This window comes from Paroedura picta, chromosome 1, assembly GCF_049243985.1.
Source record: "Paroedura picta isolate Pp20150507F chromosome 1, Ppicta_v3.0, whole genome shotgun sequence".
Classification (NCBI taxonomy): Eukaryota; Metazoa; Chordata; class Lepidosauria; order Squamata; family Gekkonidae; genus Paroedura; species Paroedura picta.
Genome location: NC_135369.1, coordinates 35,333,131 through 35,349,354, shown reverse-complemented (window position 1 = coordinate 35,349,354; position 16,224 = coordinate 35,333,131). Strand labels below are relative to the sequence as shown.

General features: G+C 41.2%; 1 protein-coding gene across 5 annotated transcripts in view; it reads right to left on the bottom strand.

The window, feature by feature from the left end:
- The window catches only part of FANCL (FA complementation group L), a 69,601-nt gene that overhangs the window by 47,537 nt on the left and 5,840 nt on the right, over positions 1-16,224 (bottom strand). For all 5 annotated transcript variants that reach the window (XM_077333351.1, XM_077333371.1, XM_077333342.1 and 2 more), the window contains 3 exons: positions 15,423-15,481; positions 8,772-8,832; positions 6,915-6,971 (listed from right to left, as the gene is read on the bottom strand). In XM_077333351.1, coding sequence (XP_077189466.1) covers positions 6,915-6,971; positions 8,772-8,832; positions 15,423-15,481 — 177 coding nt within the window. The remainder of the gene's footprint in view (positions 1-6,914; positions 6,972-8,771; positions 8,833-15,422; positions 15,482-16,224) is intronic.

Here is a 16,224-nt window from a genome sequence, read left to right as displayed (position 1 = left end):
ATTTCTAAGTGGTTTCAACAATTAAAAATTTCAGTTGTCATATCTTTGTTTTTAACCAAATTATATGAAATTAGGAGAGGAGTGTTCTCTTTCAATAAGGGATCCTTATCCTGCCACATGTTGGGCAGATAGGGAGAAATGATCCCAGCTCTGTAGGCAATGTAATATAACAAAAATAAAGTATATATATTTGATGATTTATTAACTCAATCCTTGCTATACATCAGTTTCATATCTCTCAGTCTCTCCTGGCTCCCCTCATCACTCTGACCATGCATTCTAGAAAGAAATGATCTATTTGATGACTGAATATATCCTGTATTTGTTGCTTCCCATTTACATGAAAATCATCTTGAGGGTATGTCTCTCATTATGTTATGGATATTGTATAAACAGCATTTTAGATGCTAAAATGTTTGTTGCTGTTTTTTCTTTTGCAGGGGGAGTGTTTTTAAGATTCACGGGCCTTTGTTTTAATTGCTCACAAATCTAGGACTCTTACTTTCTGAAATTTAGAAAGCAACATCTCTTTGATGAGTAACATCTCTTAACATTTAACCCAAACTGAATAGAAAACACTATACCTAGAGATGTGTTTCCCACTGAAGCCAGTGAAAACAAACGGGCCACTTTTCCATTCATTTTAAAACAAACACATATCTCATGAATTCACTAAACAGTACTGAAAAGCATTTTAATTCAGGGATCAACCAACACTAACTGGATCAGCACAATTCATAAGGGCCCAAATCAAGCTGCAGTTATGCATGCTTAAGACTTACTGAAAGCAAATGAACATAGACACAATTAATTTCACTGGTTTATTTTTATTTTATTTATTATTATATTTGTTGACCTCCACTCCCAGTCCATGCCGGCTCATGGTGGTTTACAGTAAAATGATAAAACAGAAGAAAAATATTCAGTTCCATGCACTGGTGATAAAACTAGTCTAATCCTCCCCTCCCCTTTTTTGCACACCCAACCACAACCACCCACAGCCCCCAACCACCATCTCAAGGGGGGGGGGTAAACTCCTGCTCACATGATTGGCAAATAGGGCCTATAGAGGGAGGAACTTGATCTTCTTAGCCCAGCCTCAAACAAATGTCTGACAGAAGAGCTTTGTCTTACAGGTCCTGCGGAACTGAAAGAGTTCCGTCAGGGCTCTTAGCTCTTCCAGGAGCTCATTCCACCAGGTTGGGGCCAGGACCAAAAAGGCCCTGGTCCTGCTCAAAGACAGGCGTGCCTCCCAGGGGTCAGTGACCACCAACAGATTCAAACCCACAGAGCAAAGAGCCCTGCAGGGGGCATAAGGAGACAAGTGGTCCCACAGATAGGCAGGGCCCAGGACATGAATGGCCCTAAAGGTAAGAACAAAAACCTTAAACCTGATCTGGAAGCTAACCGGTAACCAATGCAGCTGCCACATCACTGGATGGATACGGGCCCTCCAAGATGACTGCGCGAGGACTCTAGCAGCTACATTCTGGACCAAATGCAATTTCCAAGTTAGAGATAAGAGAATGCCAGCATAGAGCAAGTTACAGAAGTCTAGTTTGGAAGTGAGCGTTGCATGGATCATGGTGGCCAGGGAGGACACTAGTAGCCTCACTTGGCTACCTTGGGCTACCTTTGTGACCTGAGCCTCCATAGAAAGGGAGGCATCAAAGATCACCCCTAAATTCTTGGCAGAGGTACAGTGGTAAGCTGCACCCTGTACAGGAAGGATAAACACACTTCCTGATCCTGCCCCCTTCTATCCAGCCACAGGATCTCTGTCCTGGAGGAGTTGAATTTCAGGCGACTCTGCCTGAGCCATCCAGAGTCTGCTTCCAAACACCTTGCAAATGTTTCCAGGGGAGAGTCCGGCCGGCCATACAAGTGACAGTGATGAGTCAGCAATTACAAAACACATATTAAAGATTTAATAGTTAGAACAGACCACTATAAAGTTGCAAAACAGTCCCACTTGCCATGGGGACACTAAGTGTGGACTGTGCTCGTTTTGCAACAGCTTTCTTTCTACCTATAATGTTACACAACAATTTTTCCAATTGTGCCAGTTCTTGTGTTTCATATTTTAATTTTATGCCCCTGTTCCTTGATTTACATTGGCAAAAGTACTTGTGCCATCAGAATACATCTGAGTGAGCATAAATTTTGACTTAAAAATGGAATTCTGTCTGCTCCTATTGTGGAACTTTGTCTAATTAATAATCATAAATGGGAAACATTGAGTTTGTAGGTGTTCAAAAGGTCTGAATAAGAAAGCTTTAAGAGACTAGATGTTAATATTTTATTGGAACAGGAGGAAAGTTGTGCAATTTTTAAAATTGGTACAATGGAATCTTAGGGGTTGAACAACCTGTTGGATTTCCGCTGCTTTTTGTAATTGCTGACTCATCACTGCCTTTCAGTATCTCACAACTGTTGCTAGTTACATATGGTATTTAACATCCCTCCCACCCTGATTCAGGTGCATCTGGAACACCTCAAGCTAGAAGTAGCTGTTTATAGAATTGTTAAAATAGTCTTGTAAGTTTCTATTATAACTTGGGTTTAAAAGATATTAGGACTGTTTGGTCCTCCTTGTCTAACAATTTATTTAATTTATTTAATTTTACAGTGGTTGACTGTGCTATACAGGTTAAAATCCATATATACCAGGTAGATTCTTCTTTTTATAATGCAGAGGTTCAGATTCATGTTACCACAACGATTAAAATTTCCAATGTTTGTTTTTACTTTAGATTCCCTGCTAAGAGATTGTTCTTCTAAATTGAAGTTTCTAGTTGAAAACAATTTGAGTATGTATTCATGGCATTGGTCAAATATATTCTTGTTATGCATTTATTGATTTTATTTGAACACTCACTAATTATACTATTGTATATTTTCTAAGAATTGATGTCCCTTGATAAAGCTACACAGGGATTTATTTAGAATTATGGATATTAAAGAATCAACTGAAGATTGAAGACTCCCTGTAAGTCTGCTTATTATATTGAAATATTTGATGTACCATACTGAAATCCCTGTGCCCTACTGCCTGATTTGTGTCTGGTCCTTCACTGGGTCCAGACACTCCTATTTCATTCTTGTCTCTCTCACAGTTGACATCCAATAAGTATTGGCAGATGGATGGGGTTGACCAGTTTGTTTCACTAGAGATTCCTTCCAGGGGCAATGCACCTGTAAATGCAGCTGATGAGGCCTGAGCGCTCATGGAATGCGTAGACATGACAATAGGACACTCCACATTAACCAGTGCATAGGCTACTTTAATTGTCAAGACTATCTAGTGTGACCATGTCTGTGCTAACGTTTTCTTACATTTCCTATGCACACTAAAGCAAACAAAAAGGTTCCTATCCTGTGTAAATAAGTTGTATCCTACCCCAAAAAAGAGCCTCTTGTGGCGCAGAGTGGTAAGGCAGCAGACATGCAGTCTGAAGCTCTGCCCATGAGGCTGGGAGTTCAATCCCAGCAGCTGGGTCAAGGTTGACTCAGCCTTCCGAGGTCGGTAAAATGAGTACCCAGCTTGCTGGGGGGTAAACGGTAATGACTGGGGAAGGCACTGGCAAACCACCCCGTATTGGGTCTGCCATGAAAATGCTCGAGGGCGTCACCCCAAGGGTCAGACATGACCCAGTGCTTGCACAGGGGATACCTTTACCTTTTACGTCCCCCCACCACCAAAAAAGAAAGAAAGAAAGAAAAGAGCAAAGCCATACAAAACATCCACTGGGTGTAGTGAGACCCATTGACCCAAATGATACTTAGAGACAATTTTGGGAAGAAAGTCTATACTTGGCTTCAAGACTACCATGTCCTGGTGAATTTGAAGAAAAAGTGGATCACAAGATAATGCTGCCAGTTCGCTGTCCTGGCTGAAGGATTTTGTAGAAAGAAGCCACGGACTGCAGAATGCCCTGGGTTCAAATGGTTTATGAGTAAGCATGGACAAAAGCAATGACAAACTCCCCTGAGAAATACGTTTTGATACAGGAATACAAGTTCCTCAACCCCTTTATCAATTTCTTGGTTTTGTCTGAAGCAAATACAGATAAACCATCAACCAGCAGATGATGTGCAGAAGTTGCTGCCAAATAAACGTCAATGCTAAAAAGGCTGGTTGGATGACTAGTCCAAAAACCAAGAAGAAAACTCCATACACTTGGCTATCCTAAATTCTCTTCCTTCTACAAATGTTTTTAAATAAACATTATTTAAATGTTCACAATCCATTGGAATAGATACCAATGGATATAATGGAGGGATGGGGGCACCCTCTTCGAGTGCCCCTAGATGTGAACCCCTTGGACCAATCATTTTGAAATTTGGAGGGGAGTCAGGGAAGAGCCTCCTGGAGCAACTCTGAAAGTTTGGAGACCGTACATCAAACCCCCCCACCCCCTCAGGCCCTGGGAAAGGCGGGAACACCGACATTCCCATCAAAGTCTATGGCACCACTGACTTCCATGGGTGCTGAAGCTGAAGTGGCCCCTTCATGCACAAGCCTACCTGGGATCCCTTTGGGGGGGGGGTAGGTATTAAAAAGCATCTATGATTCTATACATAGGCATTGCAACAGAGAACTATGTTCTTTTAAAAAAAAAATAGCGGACATCGTGGAACCTTTAAACGGCATCAGAATATGGAGGAAGGGGATTGGTTGCCTGAATTGATTGACAAAGAAGCGAAGCGCGTATAAGGCATATAAGGCCTAGAGGCTGGCAGGACAGATAAGGGGACAGCAGGTGCTTCAAAAGATGCTTGAGCTCCTGGGACATTATTTGAAGGCTCAAAGGGAAGCAAACCACTGACCAAAGCCCATACACAAAAGCTCCAAAGCACCCAGAATGAATATACATAGCAAGCTATGTTACAGATACAAAAAAATGTTCTTAAATCATCACTTTCAGCCCAGTTTCTACCCTGTACATCACACTTTTGAACAGCTCTTGATCAAAATGCTTTAAAAAGGCCAGTATTGATAATAACCTAGCTGTTCTGAATCAGACTGCAGGCCTCTGCTGTTATGTTTCAGCATCTGCAAGAAGACCAGCTGGCAAGGCCAAGGAGAAAATGTATAGGTAACTCAGAGTCAAACAATAGACCAGGCCAGAGAAAAAGAGTTGGGAAAACAGGTTGTCAAGAGACAATCTAGACATCAAGTTTATCAAAGAGCAGTCCAATCAGCAGCAGCAGTTTTGGCATTTAGAAACATGTTGTGTTCATACCCACAAGTTCCCCTCATGAGTCTCTGCAGTAACCAGCACTGCACATAGCTGGCTCCTGCAGTGACTCATTTTATTAATTAATTAAATATACCACTCCATTCCAGTGAACCAGCTCAGTTTATCATATTCCATCAACGGATTTAAACAGATTAAACAGATTTTAAAATTAATTTTAAAAATCTAAAATAGATAAAATTTTAAGTTTAATATAGGATCTAATATCAAACAGAGTAACAGCATTAACTATCTCAATTTATCTTCAGTTCTCACGGAGCTAGAGTATGGCCTGGGGGCATCTTCTTGATAGGGAGGGCCCCAGTAGATCTTCACTGTCATCCAGCAGGTGGTGCTGAACAGAGAAGCATGCTCCCTTACCCCTAGCCTGTAAGCCCTGCCTGAGTCTTTTTTTGCAGCATTCCAAGGGTAGTGATGATCCTGGAGAAGTGGGTGCAGGTGGCTGGTCTTCAGCTGCTGGGTTACTGCTGGAGGGTTCGGGCAGCTCTGCATCCACTCTCAGCTCCTTGATTCTCAACTCCCTCTTGCTCTACAGCTGTGTGCTGGTCACACTGGGCCCCATCTCCTTTGAGGAGTCCTCACTGTCACTGAGCCCCGGTTGGCCCATGACACTAGTGGTAAAAAATTTCCATCAACTGGTCAAATATATGAAAAATTAACTGTAAGTGCAGCAAAAGTCCATCCAAAGACTGCAGCCTTCTGCAGAGATTTGAAAGAGCAATAGTTGCACATCATCAGGTTCTCTATAATGAAAATGATACATGTAAAAATTTCCCAATTTTTACAATCTTAAGGAAATCTACCATACTGTTCAAGAAACTACAGTCAGAAAAAGAAGCTTGAAAAAATTTCTAATTCATCTACTGCATTATTGAATAACAAATAAGGGCTGAGAAAAACTTCTGTTCATCTCAGATAAACACATACAGATGTTGCAAAGGCTCAAGATATTATGTTTTCCCTCCCTCCATAGTCACAAGGTTTTAGAACTTAATATTTTGATGTGAATGAAAATAGTATTCTTTGGAAACTGCGATCAGAAGATTCTTTAATCTTTCTACAATGATTGCTTCTCCATACTTGCTTGGCAGTTATGAACTGGAAAACACTACTATTATATGCTCGAAATAAGAAAATAAAGCATGCATAGCTGTATTGCCATCTTTATAATGGACATGCAGGCAATAAATACACTGATCCTATACTGTACATATACCTTGCATGCCCCCCAAAACTTAAAACTAGTAAGTAAATAGATCCACATGGCTTCATAGTGCCCCAAAATGGGCCAATGACAGGAGAGAAAAAGTAGAGGAACCATCTCAATCATCCCTTATGCAGTAATATTCCAACATAGATCTTATACAAGAAAAAACAACAATGAAGTAAAGATTTCCCACATCACAAAGAAAGATATGCTCAAAACAGCTGTACTAGCAAAATTATATTCAACATTCAATGAATTTGCAAAATAAAGTTCTATAAACTTTGGTATTGGTATTTGGATTGTACAGCCAACAAAAGAATTATTTCCTGGAGGACTGTCAGAGAAATTACCAGACAGGTAGCAAACAGTGTCTCTTCCATAAACAAGATAAATAACAAATAATTAGATATGGCTACAACATAACCTCTTATAATATAGCTTCTCACCAAAACTGTCTTCAGCTCCACCATAAAACTGACCAGATCCGAAGAGTGCTGTAGTCTCTGAAAAATGCATGTTTTTGTTAGCTACTTAATTTAGCTAGGGTTTTTTTTTTTGTTTAGGACATACAGATTTGATTCTATTAGACATATTTTTATCACATGGCAAATGAATGATCTGGTTAATTGATTAATGATCAGCACTTGACAACCCACACCTGAATGTGAAAAACACTGAAGTACTGCATTTGAGGTGATGAACAAGCTGATTTGGAAAGACTCATTCACATGCCACTCATTTATCGATTTGACAGAAGGATGCATGTGGGAACTGTCTTACTGACAGCAACAAAAAAAGCCTTGAAAGGGATGATTCCTAAAATTATAGCTAATTATACAAATAGTTTCAAGTGTCTTTCAACCCATTCCCAATTGTAACTAGTGATGCAGAAGTGAAACTCAGGTTCCAAAAAGATCTGTGTGTTATGCACTCAGTGATTTTTCTTATAACAGACATGTAAAAAATGGCCACGAGTCACCTGGGAAAACAACACAGCTTTTTCATGCACTGAGTGCCTAGGACAAATACTGTTCTTGGTCTTGCCTATTTTCAATGAAAAATATTTTTAAATTTAATAGGTTTGAAAAGCTTATAAATTCACATGTACATATCTTCTATTATATGTCTCTTTCCACGGGAGACATGACTTATTTTAGTATCTCTATTATTACTAGTAAAGTACTTGCATGAGAATACAAGGTTAGATTCACCTGTTATCGATGGTCCTTTTGGAAAGGCCTTTTCTTGTTTTCTTTAATGTAATAAAGATGTCAAGTTTGTATTTTTTTTTAAGTTTAATATAATTCTTTCCACTTTTTAGCATCTTTTTTAAGGGAGCTTCAGCATCAGAAAACATGAAAATAATGAATATGAACCTGAACATATTTTCTTCCCCCTTTTAATGTATACTGGGAGAGTAATAAATGCAAGATATGTAGATGTGAACTAGAAATGTTTAACACACAATATATTTTGAAGTGTTTTCCATTTAAACCAGGTCAACAGACATCACCAAGAAAAGGCACTCAACCCATAATAGAAAACCTTTAGTGCAGCAAAAGGTTCCATCACTAAGGCCTTGCTCCTCTCTTCTCCAGCCTGAAAGACTGAGTTACCAAAGAGGGACATCCAGTCACTCTCCAAGCCTGAGCAGCACCTTCTACCCACTTAATATGGAACAGCACTAAAGAACAGTACGCAAAAGCAGGTGCTGAATTCTCCCTTCTCTAATGCGAGATCACAATAACTGGATCATATATCTAATTTTGAAGCAGGCACTAGTGCTGAAAAACACACATAATGGGAACAGAGACAGAAAGGAAGGTTTGCAGAAAAACCTGAAGTCTTACAAACAAGGCAATGGTGGATTAAAATAAAAATAGAAGCAATGTGTGTAGCTTTAAAAAATGAATACCCACTTAGATCTCATGGGACTTAATTCTAGGATCTTGGTGACCATTTTGGGGTTGCTAGGCAGACACAGAAGTATTGCCAGCTTTCTAAACCTAGGTTTCATGGTCAAAGATGGAGTGAGTGAAAAGAATAAAATATGGAAGGAATAGAAGGAAGCAGGGAAATTCATGGGAAATAGTGTGGGGAGGGAATGGGGATGGGTAGGATGAGAATCCCCCTGCAAATCTTTACAGATTCCATTTGTAATTATCAGGTCTGAAACACTCCAATGTAAGAGATTGCACTGCCACTAATTAGGCATGATTAGTAAATGGTTAGAGATACAAGTTCTTACATCAAATATTTTGATTTTTTTTTCCAATTTAAACCAACATATTTCACTAACATACCTGTTTTAGAATCTGTTGGTACACACCCAGCACCCTTTTCAGCTGCGAGCTACACTGTATCCTACAAAATATAAAATTTATTGTTATAATTATTTATTTGATTTATTTCTCACCACTCCCGGAAGCCGGCTCATGGCAGGATACACAAAGATCCTTGTATACAATAAAACCCTGATAAAAAGCATTAAAATTAACATTCAATAATGATACATGGCAGTAAAAACATTCAACCCTCCCCCAGCAGCCCGACTGACAGTAGGGCGTCAGAGGGACGAGATCTGCTGGTCACACCAAAGTTGTTCAGATATGGTGTGCATCTTCCTTAGGTGAGTCCATCCAATCATCTCACTGCACTGGCCTCACCTGGTGGAAGAGCTCCGTCTTACAGGCCCTGCAGAACACTGCAAGCTTCCCTAGGACCCGCAGCTCTTCTGGGAGTTCATTCCACCAGGTAGGGGCCAGGCCTAGGAAAGCTTCTCTAGGGCCAAGAACGACCAACAAGCTGGTACCCACAGAATGCAAGGCCCTATGGAGGGCATAGGGCAACAGGTGATCCCTCAGATATGTGGGCAACCAATGCAGCTGCTTCAGCACAGGCTGGATAGGAGCCCTCCAAGATGTTCCTGTGAGGAACCTAGCAGCTACATTTTGTGCCAGCTGCAATTTCCGAGTCAGGGACAAGCGCAGGCCCACAAAGAGCGAGTTAAAGAAATCAATTCTGGAGGTCACTGTTGCATTGATCACCATGGCTAGGGGTTCAGAAGACAGGAAAGGCACTAGTAGCATGGCCCAACGAAGTTGGAAAAACACCTGGCGGGCTACTTTCTTAACCTTATTAATCCTAGTAATGTAAATAAATGGAACACATTCAATTCAAACAGCAACATAAGCCCCTCTACTGTCAAGCATATACTGACCCTCACTGGAGGATATGCCCCCAATAGGGAGAGGTCTTCTCTGCCTCCCTGCTCCTCCTCCTCCATGCCACTTCCCAGCACTTGACAGAAGGAAGAGCCGATAGAAGGTGAGCTGGGGGGAGGGGAGGAAGCCAGCAGTGCTCTGCCGTGGATGCAGCACCAGTCCTAGCGGCCCAACTTGCCTGGCTGGCCCACTGTGATCTGCGCCCTCCTGCCCACCGGCCATGCTCCACCAGCTCACTGGCTGGGCTCCTTGCTCTCTCCCCTTCCATGTTTCTTCATTTGTTTTGCTATGGGTGGCCCAGCTTGCCAGCTGCTCAGCAGGAGCCCTCCTGCCTATCGCCCTTCCCCCTCTGCTCCACTATTGGCAGCCCAGCTCACTGGCTGAGGTGCCCTACTCTTGATGACTTCTGCCCTTCGCCCTCATGCCTTTCTATGGCATTTCAAAATGGGATTTGCTAATATCAGATATTTAGGAAGGGAAAAGAGGAGATGGTGTTTATTAGGTCATTGCTTTCTTACATGTCAAAAACCCTTCACTATAGAAACACTAAATTCTGTGTTGAAAATAATTACTAAGTGAAAATATAGCAAATATTTTCCACATTCATGTTCAACAAATTGGAGATAAAATGTTTTTTCAAATTACTATAAATTTGAAATTATGAGATGTACAGTCATTAACAGCTTTTGGAATATCTGGTTACTTATTGTGCTCTGTTCCCCCTTAATTGATAATGCATTATATTAAACATCATGAAAAATATGATACTGTTGAACCAAAGCAATATATTGGAAAACTTGCATAAATTTGTAATTTCAGAAAACCTTCACCCTTGAACCTGGCACAGGTAATCTCCAATTATGACTACCCAATCCACAAAAAGATCCAAGCACTAACACTATTTCAAAAGAATATTAAGGAAACACCATCATTAAACTTGCCCAATTTCCTCATTCTAATAATGTACAAAAAGGAGGGAAATCACCTGTTCAGTTAGACATAAAAATTATTCTTCTGAAAATATTCAGAAGGATGCTTGTTAGAAGAGCTCTGTCTTGCTTTCAGAAAAAAAACATTTAAATGGTTCTTAAAGCATTACTTGAATCTCCTACATATGATGTCACACTAATCTTTATTACAAATCTTGAAAGGGTAATTGCACCACTCTCATTATTTTCTAATACAGGAGGCCACGCCCCCAGGAATAGAGACTGAAGCTGTGTGTTCTCCAATGGCTATAAGGGACTGGCAGCATGCCTCAGTCAGGACACATCTGTTCAAGGGGACAGAAAAATGAACATCAATCATTACCCTATTTTAATTAAACAGCCTCATTAGTAAGGACTATAACTCATGTTTGAAATGATAGCTTGCATGCTGCACCTCCAACTAGCTCAAAAGGCCTACTGGGCCAAAACCACCTTTCTTTGTAAGTATCTTTACAATATGGGCCATAAGAATCTTTAAATAGTGCTAACTACAATAGGGCTATTGCCCCAATGAAAGCAAACTGGGATACGTATGTTATCTTACGGCGTTTAGAGATAGTAGGTTTAATATAACACTTTGATATGCATGATGATATACGAGTACATAATTTTAGGTAAATATCTAGAAAGAAATAATTGAAAAGGGAAAAGGAACATATTTTCACCAACCAATCAACTTGAACTTAAATGGTTCATAATCCTCAAAACCTGGTTAACTATTCATTTCTATCAGTGTTTAAATCGTAGCACAAATTCCATCTAATCTTTGCATCTCAGAGAACAATGTACCTTTCAGAGTGTGCAGAGTCAGATTCTCAAGGTAGAAACTACCTGCTGTTTGCCTTTTAATTTTTTAAATAAATACAAATATAAATTAATTAATAAAATAAATAAAAATCCTTTACAATTCTCCCTACAAATCAAGCCCACATGTTGATATACATTTTCGATCCACTATCCTTACCACAGTTCCTCTATATATATCTAAAAGGGCCATCTGGCTGGTGCTGTCCGGCCCTCAGAAACCACAGGCAGCGGGCCAATCCGGATGCGCCCAGAAAATACAACAGGCTTTGCTTCTAGTCTCCAAATAATGATTTAACAAGTGTTACACTTACCTGTAACGGTTTTCATCAAGTTGTTGTCTGTGTCATCCCACACTGGGACTATGCATGTGCAGTCTGGCCACCAGGGGATTTTTCCAGCATTGTCTAGATCAGGGGTAGTCAAACTGCAGCCCTCCAGATGTCCATGGACTACAATTCCCAGGAACCCTTGCCAGCATTCGCCAGCGAATGCTGTCAAGGGCTCCTGGGAATTGTAGTCCATGGACATCTAGAGGGCCGCAGTTTGACTACCCCTGGTCTAGATCTTAGAAGCTCTCCTGGGGAGCCCCTCATAATAAGACAACATAAGAAGAGCCCGGCTGGATCAGACTAATGGTACATCTAGTCTAGCATCCTGTCTCACACAGTGGCCAACCAGTTCCTCTGGGCAGCCAACAACAGGCTCTGAGATTCAGAGGTACAGTGTCTCTGAATGTGGATGTTCCCCTCAGTCCCCATAGCTAGTAGCTACTGATAGATCAGTCCACTGGTACTGGAAAGCATTCCTGATGGAGAGGCCATTGCTCCCTGACCTGAAAAAGAACACTAGGGCCTTCGTGCTGAATCTTGTGGCAAACATATCCACCATACAGAAATGCTACTGGACAAAAATGGGACAAATATGTTGCTCCCCAAGGAAACACTTGTACTCTGAATAGCCAGGTCTGCTCAAGATATCATCTATTGTGTTGTCAATGTCCACAATGTGTATGAATTGTAGCATAGTCCCTTGCACAATAGATTCACTCAGATAATCATTGCTTCTTTGCAGAGTGTTACAGACGTATTTCCCTTCCCCATTTATATAAGTTCACCATATTAACTTGAACCAATTTAACCTTTTGTTAAAGCTGCAAAAGAAATGAGGGCATATCAAACTGCTTGTTATTATAACATATGTATGTGTAGCCCACTGTTCCTAGGTGACCAAGTATCATGGATACAATGGGGACCACAGTGAGGGCCCCAACCTTTTAAAGAGGTGTGAGATTTGATGGAGTTTGGGGGGATTCGAGACCAAAAGGGATGCCTATAAAGAGATTTTTATCATTCACCAAAAAAAACTATGTAGGGAACAATATGCTTACTCTGGTGGAATCCAAAAAGGCATCAATAAATGTGGACTGCCTAGAAGGAACAAGGCTTGATTTTTTGTGGTTAACAGCCAGCCCTAGTCTTTTACATATCTCCAAAATCGATGAACTGTGTGCCTGTAGCACCACATATGTTGATACCGTGATGAGCCAGTCATCCATATAAGAGCATATGGCACCCCTTTGATCTGCCATGCATTTAGTAAATACTCCCAGTGCAGTTTCCAGTCCAAAAATATGTATGAAACTACATTGTAATTGACACACAAATACCTATGGTAGGTTGGGTGAACAAACACATGAAAATAAGAGTCCAGTAAATCCAGAGCATTAAATCAGCAATTTTAAGAATTGCAGAACTAATTAAAGACAAAATTTGGAACTTTTTAACATGAAGGATCAAATTGAGACCTCTTAGGTCTATGAACATTGTACTTGTAAATTAGGGGGAAAAGTGAATGAAAGTCATGGCTGAAGTCATCTTCAGGTAACATTTGTACTAGCCATTTTTCTAGGAGAGATGATAACTCCAGGCCAAATTCAGGCATGGTATTATATAGTGCCCTGGGCAGTGGACTGCAAAGGTGGTTCTCCTAGAATAACCTGTTTCCCTGGTGAACTATGGGCAAACCAGGGAAACTTAATCATACCAATAGCAGCGGGCTCCGCTGGCTTGCTAATCAGGACAAACCCTTTTGGGCTTGCTGCAAGTCCTTTGAAGACTGCTATTGGTGACATCCCATGGACATTTCTACAGCTATGTGCAGTTCTACAGCTGATTCGAGACTGAGATTCCGGAAAAGATCTTTGAAGTATACTTCATTAGACAATGTTGCTGCTGTTGAAGCTGAGGATACAATAACCGCTGTTGTGGGGATGTTTTGTTGTGATTGCTAGGAATGGGGTTGTGGGGTTTTATGTTATTTTATCGTTAGCTGCAATGAGCCGGCAGGCTGAGAGCAGCAGCCTAAAAGTGTAATTATACTTTTTATACTTTTTAAAATTTATTTATATCTACATCTATATGAAGAGGGGGATCCAGAAGTGAGAGGAGAATTCATCAGTCTTTGAGAAAAGTGTGTTTTCTTCAAGGGGAAGGTCCTTAACCTTCTGCCTGACAGCCTTCTGCCTGGCTGTAGATTGTAACCACACATGCCTTTGGAGAATGAATGCTTTCTCCAGAACCAGACACAGAGAGTTGCGGTGGGGGATGAGTTGTTAGATCCCTGTGAGCTCTCCCCCACACTTTTTAACATCTATATGTGCCCTGTAGCCCAGCTGGTCCAAGGCCACGGGCTGGGATGTCACCAATACGCCGATGACACCCAGCTCTACTTCCTAATGGATAGCTGACCAGACCCCCCCCCCCCCCGCAATACATTTTCCAGTTGTTTGGAAGCAGTGGCTGGATGGCTCAGGCAGAGTTGCCTGAAACTCAACCCATCCACAGGAGGTCCTGTGGCTAGGAAGAAGAGGACAGGAAGCACGCCTTCCATGCCTGGATTGAATGCAATTAACGGCTGCACCAGTTGCCAGAAATTTGAGAGTGACCTTTGATACCTCCCTTTCTAAGGAGGCTCAGGTCATGAAAGTAGCCCAGATGGCTTTTTTCCATCTTTACCAAGCCTGGCTACTAGCACCCAACCTGTCATCTGAACACTAGGCCACTGTGATCCATGCAACGGTCACTTCCAGACTAGACTTCTGTAATGCGCTCTACGCCAGCCTGCCCTTGACTCTGAACCAGAAGTTCCAGGTGGTACAAAATGCGGCTGCCAGGGTCCTCACTAGGACATCTTGGAGGGCCCATATTCAGCGAGTGCTTCGGTTACCAGTCTGTTTCTGGGTAAAGTTTAAGATATTGGTATTAACCTTTAAGGCCATATGCAGACTGGGTCCTGCCTACCTGTGGGATTGCTTGGTTGCTTATGCCCCCCGCGGAGCTCTTCATTTTGTGGGTATGAATTTACTGGTTGTCCCGAGCCCCCAGTGTGCTCGCCTGGTCTCGACCCAGGGCAGGGCCTTTTCGGTCCTGGCCCCAATCTGGTGGAATGAGCTCCCAGAAGAGTTGAGTTACCAGCTTTCTGCAGGGCCTGCAAGATGGAGCTCTTCCACCAGGCATATGGTTGAGGCCAGGGCAGAGTCCCAGCATTCCAACTTGGATCCCCAAGGTCCATCAGACCAGCTCCCACTCTCACTGGAAGAAGGTGTGGCCTCTGGCTGAACAAGGTGAGTTAGAATTGGGCTTTGCAACAGTCAATGACTGATTTAGAATTCCAGTGTGACTGGCTTTCTGGGTTACATTCTTCAGTGGGTACACTCTGGTCTGCAGAAACAGAGCATCATTTCACACTCTCAGCTCAACACTAGCAATATTACGCTAACTAATTAGTTGCAAATCATTCAACAACTGAAAATGCTGATATTCAGGATCTCTCCAAATTGTAGTAGCCATCACTACTCAGTGCATAAGATGCATGATTAAAATGAAAAATTACTACTGGGCAATAAAAGGAGAATGTCAAAAATCATGAAACTCACCTAGCATTTTTCAACTGAAGATCCACTGGCAACAGTATCCTTATATGAAAGTCTTTACCCTGGAAAAAGTAACAGCTCATTAGGCATCATGTATGTATGTATGTATGTATGCATGTATGCATGTATGTATTATTTCCAAACCCAGAGAATTTCAGAGAACATCAACACATGATGGAAGCACATAGTATGAACTGAGCCACCAGAAATAATATTTAAATGTATGAATACATGACAATATTCTAGGAATCACTGAGGTGCCTTTGATTTTTCTTTTTACTTCTGGGCTTAAACGTTACCATTTTTAACATATCCATGATTGCTAGAAAATCTATAACAAACAAGGTATCCCGGATTATTTTCAGTTTTATAAACTATGCAGTTAATCTTTGTGTAACCTTTGCTTGCAGTGAACAAAAATACACATTTCCAAGTGCCACAAGAAAAAGTATCAACCGTCAAATAGTCTTTAATGACCACCACATTCCTGTTCCCCCCAAAAACAGCTGGTGAAAAAGAGAACATACTACAGCATGCAATTGTTTTAAACATCTACCACTCAGTAAAACGATACCAAGGAAGAAGCTGTACACTAAGCCTGCTGCACCCAAAAAACAATCAGAAAACATGTGATAACCCCCATGACTAACAAGTTTTTATTCCAGCTGTTTTGGACTAGATTAAGAAGGTTCTCAAGGCCTAAGTGTGTATTTACTGACCATGTGTTAGGCGCCATCCATACACATCTCATTATTGCATAAATATGGTATTTCTGAAGTACCCAAAATACAGCGTTTAACACTTG